Here is a 22,575-nt window from a genome sequence, read left to right as displayed (position 1 = left end):
GAGCATGCAGGCAGGTCCTCGCAGTTGGACATAGTCCCTGTAAGACCACCCTCTGCTCACCTGTTTGTGGTGAGGGCAAGAGAGAAAGCACAACGGGGTGGAACAAGGTTTGTGCCCTGTGGTCCTTGCTTTTTATGAATATTGGGGAAGTGATGTTCTGTGTAGCTTAACTCTTAGCCAAAGAGCATAGGCTCAAAAGAGCAGGGCACAAGTGTTTCTAGAAGGCCATGCATAGCTTAGCATGTGAAGGCCTTAAGGATAATTTTTTTTAAGAGGCGGGATCTCAATATGTTGCCCAGTCTGGCCTTGAACTCTTGGGCTCAAGCAATCCTCCAGCCTCAGCCTCCTGGGCATCTGGGATTACAAGCACGTACCACCGTGCCTGGCCCAGATAATTTGTGTGTGGTTCATTATTTGGAAAATTTTCCCTGGACCTGAGGAAAGTTCAGGAAAAGAGAGTCTCATGGTCCTGAGAGCAGGGTGCGGCTTCCTTCAGAGAGGCCACAGTTAAAGTTTTCCTCCTTAGTATCTACCTCTGTGTAACTTCATGACATCAACATTATTTATTGAGAAATACTGAAAAGGACTAAGGGAGGCCCTTGCCAGCTCCCAGCCACCACCACCAGGGCTCATTTGGCCCATGGCCTCCTCTGCTAGCTGCTTTTGTTAAAAGCTGAAGTGAGAACCCAGAACCGAAAAGGCTCCTGAGCCGACCTCTCCTTACAAGTTGATTCCTCCCCAGTAAAGGCATTTTGCTTTGATTCTCACCCAGGTCTCTGGGGAGAGGTTACTTTCAGGGCACCAGCCTAGGAGGCTAAAAGCCAGTGTAGAAATTCAGTACATTCAGGAAGGTGAGGTAGAGGGTTAAAACCGCAGGGGTTTGGTTTCCTGTTCGAAGGAAGAATGGATTTGATTATGAAGGGCCTGCAGTGTCTCATTCCTACTTCTCCTCCTCACCTGCTCTCTGCCCAGCTGTGTGTCGGCGGCAGCGTGGCCTGCACCAGGACGCTGGCCCTCGCCGCTCTCTCCTTGCCCATTTCTGCCATGCAGGCTTTTTGCTGACGGTTCTCCAGCCCGAGGCAAATTTGCATTGCCGTCATTACTGCCCTGGGTTTTCCTCCACAAACCCGTGCTCTCTCATCCTGCTGTCCTGATCTCATCTCCAGGTGTCACCTAGACGCGCTTGCTCCGCTTGTACCCACAGACTTTCACTTCGTGAAAGATGCTTCTGTTTTGGCTCTGTGTCTCGTTACTGATGTAAAATTTGTGGTCTAAATGTTCTCCTGATGCCCAGCCCCTCCCCCCTCCCTCCCCTCCCCCTCTTTGAGAAGAGAGCTTTGTGCGTTTTGGAGCCTGCGCTTGCCCGGCTGTCTCGGGTCGAATGTGCATCTCTTTTTGCTCTGCAGGTGGCAGGGTAAAGACTTGGAAAAGACGCTGGTTCATTCTGACTGACAACTGCCTTTACTACTTTGAATATACCACGGTGAGCACCTGCTGGTCGGCCTCGGGACTAGGGATGGGCCAGGCGTCCATTTCTAAATGGCCCTAACCAAGCACGGTTGGAGGAGGCAGTGGGGAGACAGTCAGATTTGTCCTTCCACATCTTTAGGGGTCAGGGGAGAACTTAAGCAAAGCAGACAAACTAAGGTACATCTCAGAATGGGGAACCTGAGAGAGGGTGTTGAGTGCCTGGAGAGGAACCGTGGCTCGTAGCGAGCACGGACCCGGGTGGCAGCGACGCCTGGCCGGGAGGAAAGGGGAGAGACTGCTTTAGACGCTGTGTTTGGGAGCTGGGCTAGAAGGAATGAGCTGGCATCAGTTGCCAAGGAAGAGTCTGTGGCCCTGTTGAAAGGGAGATGGACAGAAAAGAAAACAATCGTGATTTGGAGGATTCAGATGTTCTGGGATAGCAGAAATGCTGAAGGGTTTGATCCAGAAGAAGCAGCCCAAGGGATAAAATGCATAATGGGGGAAAAAGAAGTAAAGTGAAATGGGAAAAGTTAAATTGAGATTATCTGGAGTTTTAAGAATTGAAGTTTTCTTAAACTATGGAAGTTTTGGTTTTTATTCAGTGGACGAGACTAACAACTGCAAGTCTGTGTTACGTATGCACCAAAGGGATGGTGCCCAGCTGTGTGTCTTTCCTTTCTGTCGCTCCTCTTGGTCGTCTAAGGAGTGAATTGGTTGTACTGCTGGCAGCACTGGACTTGTGTCTCGAAACAACTCAAGGCAGTTGAATTGGGAAAGCTTCGCTTTTGTTGTCCAAGCATATCTTATTTGTGTAAAAGTCATTGATCCCACTGAAAAAATTAAGACTTAGAATTATCTCTTCTAATAAACGAGGGGAAAATGGTGCTTAAGCAAAAAATTAAAATCCTAGCCATATGTAGATAGAAATTATTAGGGACCAGTACACGGGTGCATGCCTCCGCGTTGTACTGCTGTCAGGAGCAAGGATGGGTTTCTGTTGCATTTAACACTTTGCACTGTTCCCCGTCTTTGTGGATAGCGTACTAATGTAGCTTCTTGCACGGGGAATGAGCTTTGCAGCAGTATCAGGTTGTAAATCCAAACCCCTCATTCTGATGGTACACTGTTTATTATGATAGTAAATAATTTGCAGGGGAATTCTGACCAGAATTGTGTGTGTTCTAGGGACTAAACTCGTGCCACGCAGGTTCTGCAGCTGGCTTTACTTTCCTGTTATTCTAGTCTTTTCACATGAGAGTAATCCACTTCAAATACAGAAAGTAGTAAAAAGGTTCTCCCTGTTTCTCCCCTCAAAGTATCACTATGAACAGCTCGGTAAATTTCTTTCTGTTTTGTTCACCCTTCCGCCCGTATTTTGCCTTTTTCTTGAAGATACCTACACTAATGACGTCTTTAACGTCTTGTTTGGATTTTTTTCACTGTCCTGTGGGTCAAAGTGAAACTCGCACAGGCTTCTAAGCAGTGTAGTCCTAGGTGCTAGGCAGTCCTGGCACTATGAGATTCTGTGATAGAGTCTGTGTTCCTCGTGATGCTGACCGTGGTGGTGTCACCTCAGCTCAGTGCAGCAACATTTCTTCAGCAAAATGCCAGCATCTTATCAGGCAGTGGAAACACAGAGGCGAATGCTTTCCTTAAGATGCAGACAGGAAGTACCGGAGTTAAGATGGTAGATTGAAACTTCCACACAGCATTATCTAATAGAGCAAGAAACTAGTAAAAATGGGACACAACAGCAACCAAGTGAGGAAAGGGGCCTGAGTAATTCAGTGAACTCCTGCTGCTGGCCACAGGGCAGCCGCAGCAGCTCCGGGAACAGAGTGGAGGGTCCCAGCTTGCAGCCCTGGGAGGTGACGGCAGCCCTCGTGGGTACCCTCGGGCCGAGGGAAGCACGCTGAGTGGGAATTATTTTCCCCTCTGATCAAGGAGGAACAAAATCTGCTGGGTAGAAATTGGCGAAATAGGAAGTGAAAGAACAGGGCTCACTGTGACACAGGGGCAGGCTCAGGACTGTGTGTGCAGTTGGGAAAACTGTCCATGGAGGGCTCCCAAAAGTACCATGTCCGCCCTGAACTAGGGAGAGCAAACCCTGACTTTGGACATTCACAGTCCCAGAAGAGAGGTCAGAGGTCGTCTTAGATGAGCTCTCCTTCACTCACCATTCTCTTAGAAGACTATAGAAAGTGCTAGAATACAAAACACCTGACCCTCCGCCTTAAGTCGGTGGTCAGAGATTCAGAGGAGGGAATCAGGAGCCACTCGTGGAGTGACCAGCATGAGCAGGAAGACTAGAAAGGAGAGGTTGTAGTCTTAAAACAAGTGAGCACCAAAACTATGTAATGTATTTGAAATGTAACTATGTAATTGTTGAATTATAGCTTATTAACACATAAGTTAAAACTTTTAGGAGTGGAACAGATTAGCAGAGAATCTAATCACGTCCTGGAGGAAGGGTTTGAGCTAATCACAGAGATTTTATCAGAAAAAGACAAGAATTGAAACAATTAGATAAAAAGCTAATGGATGTGGGGGACAGAAGATGATCCCAATACCAGAATAATTGGTGCCTGCAAAATCAAAGTATGATGTCCCATGACATTATTTGTCTGAAAAGGAGGAAAAACTCTGAATGTACAAATCAAAAGAGTGCACTGTATTTCAGGAAACTTACATAAATTTGGCCCCGAGGCCTAGCTAGCCCTACAGTCGAACTTGGAGCAAGGCCTCTGGCCATTCAGTTGGCAAAAGCAGATCATCTCGGGCAGCTTTCAGTGCCAGAAGCTAGTGGTTGAAGGTCTCCACAGGTGTGAAGGGAAGATGACCCAGCAGCCTTCATCCAGACCCGTTATCATTAAAGTGAATCTCAGCTAGTGGCCTTACCATAGAAGAAAACATGAACTATAGCACCCTGGAACCTTCTTGAAAAACCTGCTTGACAGTAGCATCTAGCCAGGAAGAGAATGAATCAAAGAAAGGCCCCAGGAAGTAAAAACCCAATGGTGAGCATGGAACTAACTCACTGAAACACAGAGCTAACTCCAACATACACTTAAATATAGAACTACTATGAACATAAATGTAAGACTAATACTAAAATATACTTAAACATAGAACCAGTACTGACATACAGTTAAATATAGCACTAATAGTAAATAACTGGAAATTGTGGCCATAGAACAGACCATGACTGTTACAAACCTAGGCAATGCAAAAATGAAATAATTAACAAAAATCAGGAGGTAGGAGGAGGAAGGATGTGAAGAATTATGAGAATATTTCTTATCTTTCAAAACAAAGAGTCAAGACATACTGTTAAACCTGGGCGTGGTGGCTCACGCCTATAATCTCGGCACTTTGAGAGGCTGAGGCAGGAGGATTGCTTGAGGCCTGGAGTTCGAGGCTGCGGTGAGCTGTGATCGCTTCACTGCACTCCAGCCTCAGCAACAGGTAAAATTGAAACATATTTTTTTAAAAAAAGAATGACTAAAACTTCTTAACGTTTTTCATAAGCATTTTTTTTCTTAACTCGAATAAAGTTATTTTAGGAACTCTTACGGTAAAGAAACATTTACTTTGAAGTTCAAGGCTTCTCCAGTTTCTGTTTCCATTTTTTTCTTCTATTAAATTCTGTAAAATTAAGATGGAAAGTCTTTTATGGAAATGACACCAACTGAAATATACCATTTTCATAAAACCTATATCTCTCCCTCTATACACACACAGCATATCTTCACCTCAGGCCAGCAGTGGTAATTTAGGAGTGATTGGATTTGCAATGTTTTTAAACCTTTCGCCTTTTTTCTTCTCTGCAGTATTTTAAGGTCTTTTATTGGACAGTTATTTTTACAAGAACAATGGTCTTAAAGAAAAATCCGATAAGCCAAAGACATTAACGCTGGTTAGCACTCTCTTCCTGGGGACGTGGTGGTTACCAGGCACACAGTCATCAGGGATGTGTGTCGGGTACCTGTTCTTAGGCCTGACCATCCACTTAGTTCCAGCGAGGAGGACCCTGGATAGGGACCCCTCTCCGTGTTTCCATCAGTTTCTCTCAGTCTGCTTCCGCCACAGCATCCGCGGGATCGAGCATGCTCCTGTGAGTGGCGCTGGCTCGCGCTGTCCAGTCCCAGGCAGAGGATGGGTGTGAGCAGAAGAGTGAGGAGGGCTGCGTTGTTCGTGATGCAGCGAGATGGGCGAGGCAGGGGCAGGAAACGATACAGGATCTCCTGTGGGGTTCCCCAGTGGTTATAAGGGTCGCCTTATAATCTACTCCCTACTCCCAGCTGAAGACCACAGTGTAAATCTTCTTGGTTTAAAATCACCTTACATCGAGAACATGCATCATGCACACATAACCCAGATGTCGCAGGCCCCACCAGCCTAAGTGTGAATGAAGTTACAGCCTTATTAAGGTCCACATTATGCTAACTCTTCACCTGCTCACCTGGCAGTGACTCAGCTCAGCCCTGCAGAATCCTCAAAATGTTCAGGCACCAGATAACCCTAGAGATGGGAGTGAAGAGGGTGAAAATTGAAGGGTTGGATGAAAAACACCAAGAATATCTCCCAGAAAGAGTAAAAAGGCAAAGAGATGGAAAATAATAAAGGAAAGATTCTTTTAAAGAGAAAAGAACCAGTCCAGGAGGTCCACCATGCTCCAGAGAGGACTAAGAAAGCAGAGGAGGTGACCCTTGAAAAGACGGTTTTTTTTTAAAGTTCTCCCCAGATGAGGAATGTGTGTTTCCAAGTTGAAAGGCTTACTGGATGCCCTGCGCAATGGCTGAAAATAGGTCCACACCAAGCCTGCATCCTCCTGGAGTCTCTGAACACTGAGGACAAAGGGAACAGCAGTCACATGCAAAGCATCAGCAACCGCAGTGACTTTGGACAGGGCGATGTTGACAGCTAGACGGGGATGCCGCCCGTCACAGTCCAGGAGGAGGATTGTATCCAGCCTGGGCTGTCACACCCAGCCACACTGTCAGTCAGGTGTGAGGGCCGAGTAGAAACAGTGTTGAATAAGCGGGGTCTCAGACACGTTCCCACAACACGCCCTCAGGATGGGAGCGGAGGGGGTGCTCTGCCAGCTGAGGCGATAAGCGGAGAGGGGAGGAGAGGGGAGGCCTGGCAGCGCGGAGGGAGGAGTGGGGATGAGCCTGAGGCAGCCAGGCTGGTGGACCGGGCTCCGGGGGAGGTGCCATCAGGAAATTAGCATTAAAAAGGAGATTGTGACAAGAGATGAACCATTTATAATTGATTTTGGTTTTAAGGTCATAGAAAAATAGATAAAAGAAACAACCCTTACCCCCAGTAAAAGGTGATTTTGAGTGCGGGGGGTCGAGGGAGAGAAGATTTTCTGGAAAAAAAGGTAAAAAAAAGGTTACTGTGTGGCACGGGTCTGAAGAGAAAAGTAGTGTTGATGAAAACGCTGTGTGCGGCTCTGACCCAAAGTACCAGATACTTACTTAGGGGGACGGGGAGTGTGAACACGCCAGGGTGAGAGCAGGAGCCACGTCCTCTTCTGCTACAGGCAGCATCTTAAACTGCACACACAAAAGGCAGCAGTTCAAACATGGTGTCTTAGAGATGTATGAGACACAGCGGCAGATACCAAACAGATTGGCCAAAGGCAGTCGAAATAGTTGCCACCAGGGATGAGAAAATGGCTGAAAGACTGCTTTGCTGTTACAAAACCTGTAGAACTTGATTTTTTAAACACTTTTTGCGTGTGGAACCCTGATCAGATACGATGACTTGTGAAGTGAGTGGTTAGCTGGGTGTCGGGGAGCACAGTGAAGGCTACGCAGACCTGTGCAGGCATGTGCCGGGGCTCCGCTGTGAGGGGAGGGCGTAAGGGGTGGTCCCTCGAGCTGCACTCTGAGCTTCATGTTGTGGGAGAAGGCAGGAGAGTTAGGATGAGTTGCCAGGGAGGACCAGTGGGGGTGGGGTTAGCTCTGTCGCGGACAGGAGTTTCGGTGCCTCCTTAGATCCAGGTAGAGCCGTCAGGAGGGCGGTGAGGGCAGTGGGGGCAGCGGGCAGAGACAGCACGTAAGGAATGGTCTGTGCCACAGCTGTGGTCCTGGGCATTGGGGGCGCAGAGCGGGGCACTGGATGAGCTGGGGAAAGGCTTCCTGGAGCTGCTGACGCCAGAACTGAGGCTCGGGAGGTGGCAGGAGGGCAGGGCAAGAAGGGAGGGGGAGGGCAGGGCCTTCCGGGGCATCTGCTGAACCTCCTGGGCTTTCCACTTGCAAAGGACTTCTGGTTACAGGGACGATCCCCAGACACTTCTGCACCTCCTCTTGCTTTAGAACATAGGAGGTGGTCCCTCGAGCTGACATGTGAATTTCATGTCACGGAGAAGACAGGAGAGTTAGGATGAGCTGCCGGGAGGGAATGGAACAGTGCGTGTCCTTGACTGGGTGGTGAAGTCTCCCTGTCTTCAACTGTCCTGTAGGATAAGGAGCCCCGTGGCATCATCCCTTTAGAAAATCTGAGTATCCGGGAAGTGGAGGACTCAAAAAAACCAGTGAGTATCTTTGCTGAGAAATTTTTGCGGAGAGAAAGGGAATGAGCATAAAGTTCGTTGGAAAAGAATGAAATTTCAGAGTTATTTGGTTTTCTTTTTAAACACCAAAAAAACTGAAAAGTAGTATCATGCCTTTAATTTAGTCTAATTTTTTGATTATCTTTAGCACTGAAGCCAGAGGTGAGACTGTGAATCACCTTTTGTTCTGTCTGGTGTAGTATCACTGACCGTCACCGAGGTGTAGAAATTGTCCCTCCCTGAATGGCAGCAGGAAGCACTCAGGGTATTTTATACCTCGGGGTATTTTATAAATGTTTTTCTGTGTTTTGGACTATCATGATATTACTGCCTTGGCTTTAGAAAGGATGAAGTAACCTGCGGCTCTCGCCGTGTCTCTGGTTGACGTGTTTGCGAATAAACGCTATTTACGTCCAGTTACGCTCTCCAGAGCTCTGCTTCTGGGCTCCTCTTTTCCACGGGAAGACATATATTGCCTGTGTCTTATGAAGGTCAGATAAAGAGTGTTTTGGGAAATAAACAAACATTTTCTGGTCGGCAGCTTCCTAAGACCTTTGTGCCACCTCTCCCCTGTCACTTCTCAGAACTGCTTTGAGCTGTACATCCCCGACAACAAAGACCAAGTGATCAAGGCCTGCAAGACCGAGGCGGACGGGCGCGTGGTGGAGGGGAACCACACCGTGTACCGCATCTCAGCCCCCACGCCCGAGGAGAAGGAGGAGTGGATCAAGTGCATTAAGTAAGTGCCATCTGCAAACAGGAGTGTGGCCTGCCTGACCGTGACTCACACTGTCAGACACCGATCATCCCAGCTCCGGAATCCACTGCCCTACCTCCCCTGTGCTCCTGCTCTGTGTTAGGTCCTCAGGGAATGGATGGTTCAGTTGTACTTCCCAGAGTACCTCCCAGGAGACCTGTGGATTCTTGGCTGTTATGCAATTTTAAGAGAGCACCTCCTGCCTAGGTTCCCCAGGTGAGCGAGTTCTTAGGCACAGTGCCATCTGCTGAGCTGTCTTCCCATGTCTAAGGCAGCAGATCTCATTTTCATGGAGATAGCTCAGTAGAGATAGTGATCATGTTTTATAATTTGTTACTCCTATAAGACACCATTTTCCCATTTACAGCTGAGGAAGCAGGCCCATAGAGGTTAAGAAATTTGCCAGAAGTCCCATAGAACCACGCCCCACTGTGCTGGGAGAAAGCCGAGGGTCTGGGAGTAGGGAAATGCTGCCTCCAGGTCATACAGCTAAGAACGGAGCCGCAGACCCCGGGCTTTGTCTGCTCCTCCAGGTCACACTAGTGTAGGGTTCGTTACAGGGACAGAGATGTCCTGTTGTGGCAGGTGTCTGGAAATGTAATTTCTGAACCCAAGCGGCTTCTCTTCCTTAATGTTCCTGTCTGGGACTTGTGTGCAACCCGGTCCAAACTGCTACCCCTTCTTGTGTGGGGATTGGCACTGAGCATTCTGGCTTTTCATCCTCTTGGCAATCATGGCTCCCAGGAGCACGTCCTTGTTCTCCCTCCTGGGTACTCCAGCCATCAGAAGTGACCCAGCTGTTTCCTCTGAGGTCCCTGTTTTTCTGTGTGATGGGCTTTGTCCCACCCAGGCTGCAGCCCCCTACAGGGGTGAATATTCTCTAGTCTTCGTTTTGTTTTATTTTTTGGTATTTCTACTCAAACCCGTATGGTGTTTTGGTCACGGTTAAGTACTGAGTGACTAAAGATGGAGGTGGGAAGAAGTAGATGATTTATTCCCGCAAAAGCAGTCTTGAGAAGAGACAGGAACCAGGCAGGGGGAGTGTGGGTCTGGAGTCGGGTCACCCTGTGCTGAGACCTCGCCCTGTCTCTGGGCAGCGTAGCCGGGCAGCGTAGCCTGGCAGCGAGGGTGACCTGCCCCTTCCCTCTGATGGAGGTCATTCCTGACTCACTGGGCTCCTTGGAGGATCCGGTGAGAGTGTGCAGTGGGCACGCCAGCCACTGCCTGGACTTGGGCCGCTTCCCTGGGCTCGTGGCTGTCATCGGAAGTGTGGCCTTGGGTGGGCCTGGTCCACTCCCCACTGGGCGTGTGCAGAGCTGTCAGAGTCGCCGCCAGTCGTGGCACCGGCCCTGTGGTCTGGGGAAGAAGACAGTGGGGACCTGTGGCCAGGTGGACGTCACCTACGCATCTTATGTCTTTTTTTAAACGTGTTTTTAAAAATATTTAACTCTTTAATTGTTATGAAATTTATTTTTTGTATATGGTTTGAAGTAAGGGCTGTAATTTTGTTCTCACAACTGAATGAATAGCTGATTGACCCGACTGATAACGCATTTCTCCCCACCGATGTGACACATTCCTTAGTTTGTACCGAGTCCCTGGCCCGCGCGGGTTAGCCTCTGTTGATCCGCGTGTCTCTCAGGACAACCCCACGCTGCCCTGGCCCTGCAGCCTTCCCGCTGCTGCCGTGTGGGAGCTCGTGGGCCCCCTGGCCTCCCCTCACTGTTCTCTCAGAACAGTCCTGGCTGGCATCGTACGTTCTGTCTTTCGTACAGTTTGCAGCTCTGTGGCCAGGAGGACTAAGCATTCTTTAGAGCCACACGTGGAACGGTCAGTGCCGTAGCTGCAGTGAAGCCAAGCCCCCGACAGTCAGCTCCTCTGGTCTGTCCAGACTCCCTCGCCCAGCCTCGGGACTCGCAGACCCCGCTCTGCAAGCGCAGCCTCTCTCCTCCCGTCACGAGGCATCTCCCTGTCTCACAGATGAGGAAACTGAGGCACAGCAGGGTTAAGTCAGTCGTCCGGAGCCACACAGAGGTGGTGCTGCTCCCCTAGCCTGAGCAGTGTGACTCCGGAAGCTGCGCTTGCTGCCACCGTGCAGAGCTCAGTTGCTCAGGGACTGCCGTGTGACATGCTTGATATGGCACTTGCTGCCATGAAGGAAAGCCGGATGTCAGTGGTGGAACTAAAGTACCGTGTGTGCTCTTTTTCTCTGAATTAGAATATAGCTGTAAGAATGTGCAATGATTCTCTTCCTAAATGTAAATTAATTATTAGATTGAAATAGGTAAAAAAAAAAAAATTATCTTGTCATGTGTCCCTGTGTGTCTCTTTTTTTTTTTTTGAGACAGAGTCTCACTGTGTTGCCCAGGTTAGAGTGCCGTGGCGTCAGCCTAGCTCACAGCAACCTCAAACTCCTGGGCTCAAGTGATCCTCCTGCCTCAGCCTCCCGAGTAGCTGGGACTACAGACATGTGCCACCATGCCCAGCTAATTTTTTCTATATATTTTTAGTTGTCTGATTAATTTCTTTCTATTTTTAGTGGAGACGGGGTCTCGCTCTTGCTCAGGCTGGTCTCGAACCCCTGAGCTCAAACAATCCGCCCGCCTCGGCCTCCCAGAGAGCTAGGATTACAGGCGTGAGCCACTGCGCCTGGCGTGTGTCTATTTTTTGAAGCGAGTCACCTTAAGCCCTGTGTGGTCGCAGCAAGAGCTGACTCACTGACTGGGCCTCTATGGGATAGTTGGGGGGGGGGGGCACGAGGGCCCTGAGCAGCCCCCACCCAGGACTGTGTCTCCATGGCCATGCCCCTCATGCCTCTATTTTCTCCCCTTTCTGTGCTCCAGAGCAGCCATCAGCAGGGACCCTTTCTACGAGATGCTTGCGGCGCGGAAAAAGAAGGTCTCTTCCACGAAAAGACACTGAGTGCAGCCCAGGGCGTCAGCCGCGAGGCCTGCGGAGCCCCGGCCCCGTCTCCCGGCCTCCACAGACGGTGCCGCTGAGGGGCGTCCTCTCCTCCAGGCCCTGCCCCGAGTTCCTAGAGACTAGCTTCTGCTTTTGCTATTTTTTTTTTTTAAATGGGAGAAGGGCGGGCAGTTATTACTGGGAAGAGGGGCCTACTGCCTGTCTAGCATGGGTTCCCGAACCTTCTCTCTCAGCAGAGCAGAGCTGCTGTCGGCAGAGCAGCCTCCTGCCAGTCTCCCGCTCAGCGGGTCTGATAGCAGAGCTCAAAGCGGACTGTTTACCTCTTGGTGGTTTCCCCATGAAGAAGCCTTCACCCCTGCACCATAAATACATGTATCGATATATTATTCTATGTCAAGAAAATGGTGGAAAGGAAGAGAAGCCACGTACTATAAAAATCTATTTTTGTTTTTTTTTTGTTTTTTTTAAAAAACGTAGCACTGTTCGGGTGCATTCTGCCCTGTCTGGTCTGGGGAGCTTCACACTAGAGAAGAGCTCCCTGGGCTGCTGCTGAGGGTGTCAGCCTGGACAGGGCAGGCCGCCCCTCCTGTGCTCCGGGAGCTGGGGGGCGCTCGCTGCCGGGTGCTCGTCTGGGCAAGAGGGGGCGACAGGGAGGGTGACGTAGAGAACGCAGAGGGTGCAGCGGGCGAGGGAGATCTCCGGATGACGCGGTCAGACCGCGGGGCCTGTTGGCCGGGCGCGGCGGCCGCAAGCAGGTGCAGGCCCGCAGCTCCGGCAGATGCTGTTCCATCCCAAGTGCCTGCGGGGCGCCAAGGAGAGGAGACAAGTGACTGGACACTTGCGCTGTTTCTCTCCTTCAGAATCCAAGTTCTTGTTGGGCTTTAAAGTAGAAAGTCAGCATTTTCCTTGAGCTAAATACCTAATAACCAAAACTGTGAGGAAGGTTTTCCCGACAGAGCATCCGGGATGACCTAACTGTTTCATATTTGGTTTTTCTTCTCTTCCCCAAACTCCAGTCCTCGTTGTAGAGGAAGGAGTAGGTCCTGCCTGAGCCCCTTAGGGCTTCAGCTTTTCCTGCCGCAGCCGGCCCTAACTGGACTACTCTGGAAGTTTGGGGGTGGGTCCCCTCGAGGGGAAGCGGGTCTCTGTCTGCTCAGAGGGTGCAGTGGGACGAGAGGGCCAAGGTCAGCCTCTTGGAACCCTTGTCCCCGTGGGGCATGTGAGCGAGCTGGCCCGCCCAGGCCAGCGCTCTCCTGCCGTTCTCTCAGGGACTCTCCGGGCAGCCCCTGCCGCCCGGCCGAGGCCAGCGCGCTGGTCTGGGCAGAGCAGGTGGCTCTGGCCATCTCCACATGGCCCTGGACTGGGTTGGTGCAGAGCGCTGCCGCCAGGAGGCAGGTGAGGAGCTGCGGGTCTCCGCAGGGCTGTGTCGCCGCGGCTCCTCTGATCTCTGGAAATAGCTTTTGCCAGAGCAGTGGTGGGAGCAGTGTGGGGGGACATTCTGGCACCCCCCTTCGTGTAGATCCTACCTGGAATGGCTTCGGGCGCTCTTAGGCCGGAGCTTGTGAAGGTGACAGAAGAAGGTCCAGGCTGGAAACCGGAACTTTGTGGGTGGGAGAACCAGGGCGGTGCCAGCTCTAGTCTGGGTGGTGTCAGGGCTGGTGCTGGGCCTGTCTGGCGGCCCGGTCCCTTGCTCTGGTTCTCACAAATACTTCTAGACAGAGCGGCCCCTGGATCAGTATTAGTCTATTTATCAGAGGTGTAAATAATCCATGTATAGTTTTTCTCCTTTTAGATTATTTTGTATTTGTTTAAAAAAAGTTTTGTCAAAATATAAAATATAAAGAAATGACTGAAAGTTGTTGACAGGGTTTTTAAAAAATTATAATTATTCCAATTGTTTTTGTTTGTTTTTGCCTTGTACACTAGCGCCAAGGAACTGCAGCAAATAAACTCCAAGTCTCCTCAAGCCATCTTTGTCACCTGTGGCATCTCTCGTGTTGGGGTGGGCCTTTGAGCAGGAAGGCGCGTTTATCAGCCGCGCTTGTGCGGGGCTGTCACTGTCACTTCTGTCTCGAGTGCGGTGGTCATGTGAACTGGAAGTGGAGGAGAAGGTCTGTCTTCTATTGCAGAGAGCATCGTCTTTACCTCCCTTTTTTTCGAAGAAGAAACAGATGTGAAACACCTAACTTTAAAGTCAAGAAATGTGCCTTCCGTCGATGCAGCACATTTTTAGTATGATTTCAGTTTCCAGGTATGCCCAGGTGATGCGCTGCCTCCCCTGTATCTTTCTCTGTCGGTTATTCCCTCTTGTGCATAATCTCCTTCGCCACTGATTTCTTTCCCTCCAACCACAAAAATGCCAAATCTCATTTAAAAAACAACTCCCTAAGCTCAGGAACAAGACAAAGATGTTCACTTTTGCCACTTCAGTATTGTACTGGAGGTTCTAGTTAGGGCATTAGGCAAGAAAGAGAAATAAAAGGCATCTAGATAGGAAAGGAAGAAGTAGGAATTATATTTGTTTTCAGATGACATGACCTTGTACATAGACAATCCTAAGGAATCTACAAAAGAACCTGTTAGAGCTAATAAATGATTTCAGGGTTGCAGGATATATGATCAATGCATAAAAATCAGTTTCCAATATGCTAACAATGAACAACCCAAAAAATTTTAAAAACTTATTCCTAAGTATTATTTTTGATGCTATTATAAGTGGAATTGTTTATTCTTAAAGGGTAAGACTTGTCTGCTGAAAACTACAAAACATCGTTGTAAGAAATTAAAGCAGACCAAAATAAATGTAAAGATCTCATGCGTGTGGATGGAAGCGAGATGACAGTGCTCCCCAAATTGGTCTACAGATTCAGTGCAGTCCCTAAACCCCAGCTGGCTTTTTTTTTAGTAGTGGAAAAGCCCATCCTAAAATTCACATGGAAACGCAAGGGACCGAGAATAGCCAGAACAATCTTGAAAAAGAACAAATCCGGAGGACTCGCACTTCCCGATTCCCAAACTTGCCGAGATCACTCAAGACTGTGGTGCCGGTGTACGCACGGACACGCGGGCCAGTGGAGTCGATCCGAGAGTCCAGGAAGCGACTCGTAGCTGTGTGGGCAGTTGCTCTTAGACGAGGGTGCTGAGACAGTTCAGCGCGGGAAAGAACAGTCTTTTCAACGAAGGGTAGTGAGACAACCGAATGTCCACACGCAAAGGGGTGAAGTTGGGCTCCTACCTCATACCATCTATTATACAAAAATTAACTCGAAATGGATCAAAGACCTAAATACAAGGGTCACAACAATAAATCACAGATTAGGCAACAGTTTTTGAGATACGACACCATAACCACCAGCAACACCCACCTCCAGAAGGATAAATTGGACTTCAAGATTCAAAACTCTCATGCCTTAAAGGATACTGCTATAATTTGGATGTTTGTCCCCTGCAAAGCTCACGTTGAAACTTAATTGCCATTGTAGCAGTGTTAAGAGGTGGCACCTGCCCAGCTGCCCTCTCTTCGGCCCTCCCTTTGCCCTCCGTCATGTTACGACGCAGCAAGATGCCGGCACCTTGCGACTGGACTGCCCTGCCTCCAGACCTGCGAGCCATCATCTGGGTTCTTTGTCAGGCGCTCAGTCTGTGGGGTTCTGCTAGAGCAGCACAAGACAGACTAAAAGAAAATTGGTGCCGAGAAGTAGGTCTGTTGCTGTGACAAGTATCTGAAAACGTGCAAGTGCCTTTGGAAGTGGGTAGTGGGTGGAGGCTGGAAGAATTTGGAGGACCAGGCTAGGAAACGCCTGCATCGCCGTGAACGGAGCGTGAAGGGTGGTTCTGGTGAGGGCTCGGAAGAGGAGAAGAGCTGCAGGGAAAGTCTGGAGCGTCTTAGAGATGGCTGAAGTGATGATGTAGAGGTGGAATTTATAACTAAAAGGGAAGCAAAACTTAAGAGTTGGGAGCTTTTGTTTCTGGGGTCTGTGCCAACCATGAGCTTATGAGGGTTGTAGAAATAGGGATGGGAAAGGCCACTTTGACACGGTCTCAGGCAGAAATGAGGAACAAGGTATTGGAAAGTGGAGGAAAAGCTGTCCTTGTTATTCAAAGAAACCAGAACATGTCACCCCAAAATAAGCCTCACTGGCATAAAAATTATTTTTGAGCCAAAGGCAATTAAGAAGCGGCAAGCAGAGAAGCTCTCCCTATGTTCTGCATGTTTGCCTGACAATATAAACTCTCCTCCCCTGGAGACAACCCTCAGCCCAGAGATGGCACCAGAAGAATCTGCAGACCAACTACGTCAGCTTCCTCCCATGTTTTACTTGTATTAATATTCGCTGCAAACTCCCTGTTCTTTGTAGAAGGTGCTGTGGAAGCCAGAGTGCCAAGCCACTGCCTTTTGAGTGCCGTTCATGAGGTTTCTCCTGCGTGCTGCACTGCACACATTAATAAACTTGGCTGTCTTCCTCTTGTTAATCTGTCTTTTTATTACTGGGGTCTGTCCCAACTATGACCTTATGAGGGTTGAGGAGAAATTGTATTTCCTCCACGACATTATAAAGGGGCAAAGAGCGTGCTGAACTATGTCCATGCCCGAGCAGAGCTTAAGAACGATGCACTAGGACGGCTGGCAGAAGACGTAGCTAAGCAGCAAAGCATGCAGGGTGCTGCGTGGCTTCTTTTAACTGCATATAGTAAAATGAGAGGTGAGTGAAATGATTTAAAGATGGAATTTGTAATCAAAAGGGAAACGGAATGTGAGAGTTGGAAAATTCACAGCCTAGCCACACAGTGAGTGAAGAACACGTGCGAGGATGTGGCCCCCAACCCTTTGCTGAGGGGATCGGCACAGATGGAAGGGAGCCAGGTGCTAGTCATCAAGACAGTGGGAGAGTGACCCTGAAGGCATTTTGGGGATCTTCCAGGCTGTCCCTCCCACCACAGGCCCAGAGCTCTGGGAGGACAGAATGGTTTCAGGGGATGGGCCAGGACACCCTTCACGGGCTCACAGTGACAAGCCTTGGTGGCCTCCGCATGGTGCTAACTCTACAGACCTGCAGAGTGCATGAGCTGTGGGCACCGCAGCCTCCACCTGGATTTCAGTGGATGCCTCAGAGAGCCCTGGGGCCAGGCTGAGGATTGCCATGGGGCAGAGCCACTGCAGACGCTCCCCGCTGGGGTCATGCCCAGCAGAGCCGTGGGAGCAGGGCCGCTCTGAGACCCTTGCACTGTAGAACCGCCAGCTGGTAGCCCCAACCTGTGAGAGCTGCTGCATGGGCTGGGCCAGCAAGGTCGTCAGGACAGGGCTGCCCAAGGTGTTGGGGCCCAGCCCCTGCCCACTGTGCTCAGAAGGCAGGATGTGGGGTCAGAGATTATTCTGGAGTCTTAAGATTTAATGTCTGCTCTGTTGGGTTTTGGACTCACTTGAGACTGATTACACCTTTCTTCTTGCCTATTTTTCCCTTTTGGAATGGGAACCCCTCCTCCTATCCCCCCACCGGCATTGTGTTTTGTAAGCACATAACTTGCTCAATTTCGCAGGCTCAACGGCTGAAGAGAATTTGCCACAGGATGGATCATGCCTTGAGTCTCACCCCTATCTGATGTAGGTGACACTCTAGACTTTGGACGTTTGAGTTTGATGCTGGAATGAGTTTAGACTTTGGGGGCACTCCTTAAACTACCTGGGGACTACGTGGGATGCGGTTTCTCCTTGGGAGCAGAGTCAGTGGGGGCAGAGGATCAGACTTACAGCTTCCAGAGCCTTCCCTCGGCTTCCGGCTCCAGCAGGGCTCGGCACAGCACTGTTGCTGGTCCCGTCTTTATGCAAAATTTGGGTATTGTGTTTTCATGAATTATTTGCATTAACTTTGATTTTCTTCAAATATTGCGTTAAAATGTTATCTTGGTCACTACGCTTTGGAGACCTCATTAAATTTCGCACCCAAGGTGAGCGCCTGGCTCCCTGCAGTCCTCCCTGCTCTCAAGGCCTGAGCACCCCCCAGTGTCTAGTGTTCCAGGATTGGTGAGGAAACCCGAGGCATTTTAAATAGATTTTTAGGTTTCCGAGGGTGGATGAGAAGAGTTCTGGGAGGGGCGTGGGGGCCAGCACCGCTCCATGCTCTGATTTTGGCATCCCGGGGGCAACACATGTGTTGGGGGAGCAAGCCCAGCCACATGCCTTTGGCCCCTCTGGGAAATGCTTAGACCTCGCCAAGGGTGGGAAGGCCATCCCGTCCCAGGGTTCCTTGCATCATGGAAACAGCTGCCAGAGCCAGGCTACAGGACACCTGTGTGCAGGAGACGCAGAGAGTCCCCCTCCTCTCCACCCTCCGCAGGCACGTTCTTGCTCTTTGGTAAACACAGTTAGCCAGCGGTTCAGGAACAAATTCCAGCAGCCTGGGACCTCCCCAGCCCGGTGTTGAAGAAGCGGTGATGAATGGAGGCAGCCCGTAGCACGGCCCCTCTACGCACCCCGGCTGTTGTCTGTCTTGCAAATGCAGACGCAGACTGTGTTGGATCAGCCCCTCCTACCGCGCAGCAACTCCCGCTTGCCTTGCAGGGGACTGTCAGCCACTTGCACGTCTGAGTCACGGACACTCAGTGCTTTTGCCAGATGCCTTTCAGGACAAAGGTTGGTAATGACGCTGAAACCTCCCCCACCTGCCCTTTGCACCAGCTTGGTTCCCTAAAGCCATGCACGACCTCGGGCGGGTTCCATGGCTATGTGGGCCACTTTGCAGGGTTCTCATCTTGGGTGTTAAAAGGTCCAAAGGTCTAAATCATCACTTCAGTCTCTCCTCAGCTAAAACGCTTCTGCCCCGTCTTCCTTCCCTTTCTCTCTGCTCCCACCTCCCCACCCCTTTCACCCTTAGCTCAGGCCTGGCCCGATGCTAGGAGGGGGCTGTTTAATGTCATCACCGACGTGATTGGATTTAAACTACCATCTGCTATTTGTTTTCAACTGGTTCCATCTGTTTCTTGTCCCCTTTCCCCTGTCCTGCTTTCTTTCAGACTCAGTGTTTTTATGATCCCATTTCATCTTCACGGGTATCTCAGTGGCTACCCCTCGTCTGTGTTTCTGAGCGGTTACTCTGAAATTCACAACAGATTAGCCACTTGGCCGTAATAGCCCCTGCAGGTGGAAAGTGACTGTAAAACAACACATGTCTGTTACAAGGTCTGTAACTCTCTCGCAGTTACTCCAGTGCCCTTAGTGTGATGTCACTTATGTGCTGAGGACTGGAGCTTTAACCCCAAGAATCGGACTAACTTGCACCCCTGAATGAATGCGCAGGCCGGGGTGGTCAGCAGGCATAGGATCGGAGAGAGCCACCCTCTCAAGGTGGCTACTGCTATCTGCATCTCCATCTGCAACTGGCGCTCTGCCAAAAGGGTGTCAAAGATAGTTTCTGTTTTATTGCTGAAGTTAGAAACCTGCTAAGGAGCACAATGGGTATGTGAGCTGCTGTAACTTGGAGACATTCCCTGGGATATGCACGGATAGGGTGGAAGAATCTCCCCAAGCCTGGACCCTTCCCCTCACAGGGGCTACTGTGGCAGGAGCCCTAAGTGGTCCTGTGTCCAGCCATGGGTGCTGGTGTAAGTGCACCCCAAGTGTTACAGCCCAAGTCCCCTGCCTGCTGCTCAAGAGGAAGCCAATACATTGAGACAGCAGGCGTTACAGCGGAGAAAGAGTTTAATGTCGCAGGAGCCATGCAACGAGATGGGAGGTGAGAGGAAGTTCTCAAATCTGTCTCCCCGAGAATTTGGGAGAAAGGGTTTTTAAAGATAGTTTGACTGGCAAAGGGCTAGGGAATTGGGTCTGCTGATTGGCTGGGGATGAACTCAGGATTGGGAAGCAGAAATTGTCTTCTTGTTCTGAGTCAGTTCCCAGGGTACAAGACGAGTTGAGTTGATTCCTTGGGCCACTGGTCTGGTTGGATCAGCTGGCCCACAGGAGTGCAGGGCCTGGAAGGTATCTCAAAGGCCGGCCTGAGGTTTCACAAGAATGATGTTATCTGTGCAAGCAGCGAAGAAAGCTGCAAACTGTCAGCTGTGTGACTGCCAAGTGGTGAGCAGGTATAGGAAAGCCAGCCAGGGGACAATGGCTGGTTACGTAAGTACATATATGTCACTTAGGGTGTCGATCACACTGGCACTCCTTATGAATAGTGCCTGCTTTGCTGATTAAAGTTCATCTAATAAGTGCCATTCTGTGTGGCAGACTCTGGTCTGGGACTTGCTTTTATTATCACCAGATTGTGAGGTTGTGGGGGGCTAATTCTCCCACTCAGGCATTTTGGTAGCTGGTGTCATTAACAAAAAGAACCTCCTAGTTGTGCACGGTATGTTCATACTAGGCCTGCTGCCTTCCAGCAAGAGCCAGTGCTGTACCTACCAGTGTACACCCCACGACAAAGAATCGTCCTGCCAAAAATGCCAATAGTGCCGAGGTTGGAAAACCCCGGCATAGATGTTTTGCAAATACTTCATTATATCAATATATGTACATAATTATTTAATATTTTAAAAATGTTAATGTAAATGGTATTTTAAAAATTTCAGCTCCCATTGCATACTGTTAGCATAAAGAAATAGAACTGATTTTGTATACTGACCTCGTGTCTGGGATAGCTGCTAAATTTACTGATTAGTTCTTGTAGCTCTTTGGGAGATTCCTAAAAATCTCCTAGATACGTAATCAGATCATCTGTGAATAAAGACAGTTTTATTCTTTCTTTCCTATATGGAACCTTTTATAAAAATGGTTTTATTGAAATATAATTCACATATCATGTAATTAAAGTATACAATTCAGTGGTTTGCGGCATATTCACAGGGTAACGTAGCCATCAACACAGTTGAGTTTAAAACATTTTCATCACTTCCCCCAAAAAACCTGGGACCATGACAGTTCCGCCCACGCAGCCGCCCTGTCTCCCCAGCCCCAGCACCACTAATCGAAGAGTCAGCTAGTCTGGACACCTCGTATCCATGGAATCACGATACGTGGTCTTTTGTGGCTGTATTTCTCAGGTTCGTCATGTTGTAACAGTGACAGTACTTTGTTCCTTTCTATGGCTGGATAATGTTCCATTGTGTGGACAGGCCACATTTTATTCATGCATCATTAAGGGACACTTGGGTTTCTTCCACTTTTTGGTAATTATGTGTAATGCTGCTGTGAACATTTGTGCGTGTTTTCACTTTTCCTGGGTATATACCAAAGAGTGGAATTGTGGGTTCTAATGGTAGCTCTACATTTAACTTTTTGAGGAACTGCCAGATTGTTTTCAGAAGCAACCGCTCCGTTTACATTCCCAGCAGCTGTGTATGCGGAGTCCGATTCCTTCACATCCTCGTCAACACTTGTTGCTATCTGTCTTTGTGATTGTAGCCACCAGATGCCTTTGCGTTATCTTTCCTGTCTTATTAATACCAGCAGAGTGGTAGACAGAGGGGTGAGCGTGGACATCCTGCCTTTTTCCTTCTCTTAGGGGAAAAGCTGCCTGTAAAACCTACAAAATGCTGGCACTGACCCGCCTGCGCACTGGCCCGGGCCAGGCTCAGACTGCAGCTCCCTTTGAACTCTGCCCTTTGGTGCCGAGGTGCAGCCACGGTTGGGGACTCTGGATTTAGCTGTGTCCCCCAGACCCCCACCACTCAGGGGGTGACAAAACAAGACACAACACACGCCCCCACCCCACATCTCTTACCTAAGTCACTATAATCCTTACAAAATAGTTCTTGCCTTTTCCTACACATAAGATAATGTCTGGCCAGATTAATAATTATACTTCTATAATCTATAACCAGATATATACTCTTACACCCAAATTTAATATAATTTTACCCTCAGCTACTTATATATAAACTAAAACACTCTTTCACCACAGACAGACCAAACCTCTCTAAAGACTTCTCGTGAGCCGTAGTTCTCAGTCTATATCCTCAATAAATCTTCTAAATAAAACTATTAATAACTTTTTTTTTGAGAGAGAGAGAGTCTCACTCTGTTGCCCGGGCTAGAGTGCCGTGGCGTCAGCCTAGCTCACAGCAACCTCAAACTCCTGGGCTCAAGCCATCCTCCTGCCTCAGCCTCCCAAGTAGCTGGGACTACAGGCATGCGCCACCACGCCCGGCTAATTTTTTCTATATATTTTTAGTTGTCCAGCTAATTTCTTTCTATTTTTAGTAGAGACGGGGTTTCACTCTTGCTCAGGCTGGTCTCGAACTCCTGAGCTCAAGCGATCCTCCCGCCTTGGCCTCCCAGAGTGCTAGGATTACAGGCGTGAGCCACTGCGCCGGGCCAAACTATTAATAACTTTAAATCTCTAAAAACCTATTTTTTTCCTTCCTTTGTCCTTGACACTAGCAAGGACAGACAGGAAAGATTAGGACTGGGATTCCTGGTTCTTTATTTCTTAAGAAGCCTTCGGGGAGGGAGGCCAGCCTGCACAGAAACTGCCGGGTGGTTCATTCCCAGATCCGGGCTGCGCCCTGAGCGCTGATTGCCTAGAGCGTCCGCCTGGCCCCGGGGCGCAGGCTCCTCTCTGCAGCGGGCTGTGCGGTGCTGTATTTGCTTCCCAGCCCAGAGACTCTGTGCTCCCACTGCAGGAGCCGGGGCTCTGCAGAGACAGCCTGTCCCAGTGGAGTGGACGTCCTTGGGGTATACTGGGAGTCAGGGAGCGTCAAACCACAGGCAGGAAATTTCATTTCCAGACCCCATTCACGTTCTCGTTCCCTGAATCACACACACAAAGCACATTAATTTTGCAAACAAAACAGAGAAGACCATCCAGCCAGAGGCCCTGACCCCGGGGCCATGTGGCCCCCTCTTCCCTTCCCCTGAAGCCCAGAGTTA

The 22,575-nt window shown here is 49.5% G+C and overlaps 1 protein-coding gene across 1 annotated transcript in view; it reads left to right on the top strand.

The window, feature by feature from the left end:
- CYTH1 (cytohesin 1) overlaps nucleotides 1-13,531 on the top strand; it is a 74,122-nt gene extending 60,591 nt beyond the window's left edge. The window contains 4 exon segments of the mRNA XM_012661328.1: nucleotides 1,407-1,483; nucleotides 7,943-8,014; nucleotides 8,617-8,771; nucleotides 11,633-13,531. Coding sequence (XP_012516782.1) covers nucleotides 1,407-1,483; nucleotides 7,943-8,014; nucleotides 8,617-8,771; nucleotides 11,633-11,711 — 383 coding nt within the window. The 3' untranslated portion in view covers nucleotides 11,712-13,531.
- The last annotated feature ends 9,044 nt before the right edge of the window (nucleotides 13,532-22,575 follow it).

The sequence above is a fragment of the Propithecus coquereli genome, unplaced genomic scaffold, assembly GCF_000956105.1.
Source record: "Propithecus coquereli isolate 6110/MARCELLA unplaced genomic scaffold, Pcoq_1.0 Scaffold706, whole genome shotgun sequence".
Classification (NCBI taxonomy): domain Eukaryota; kingdom Metazoa; phylum Chordata; class Mammalia; order Primates; family Indriidae; genus Propithecus; species Propithecus coquereli.
This window is presented reverse-complemented; position numbering and strand designations above follow the sequence as displayed.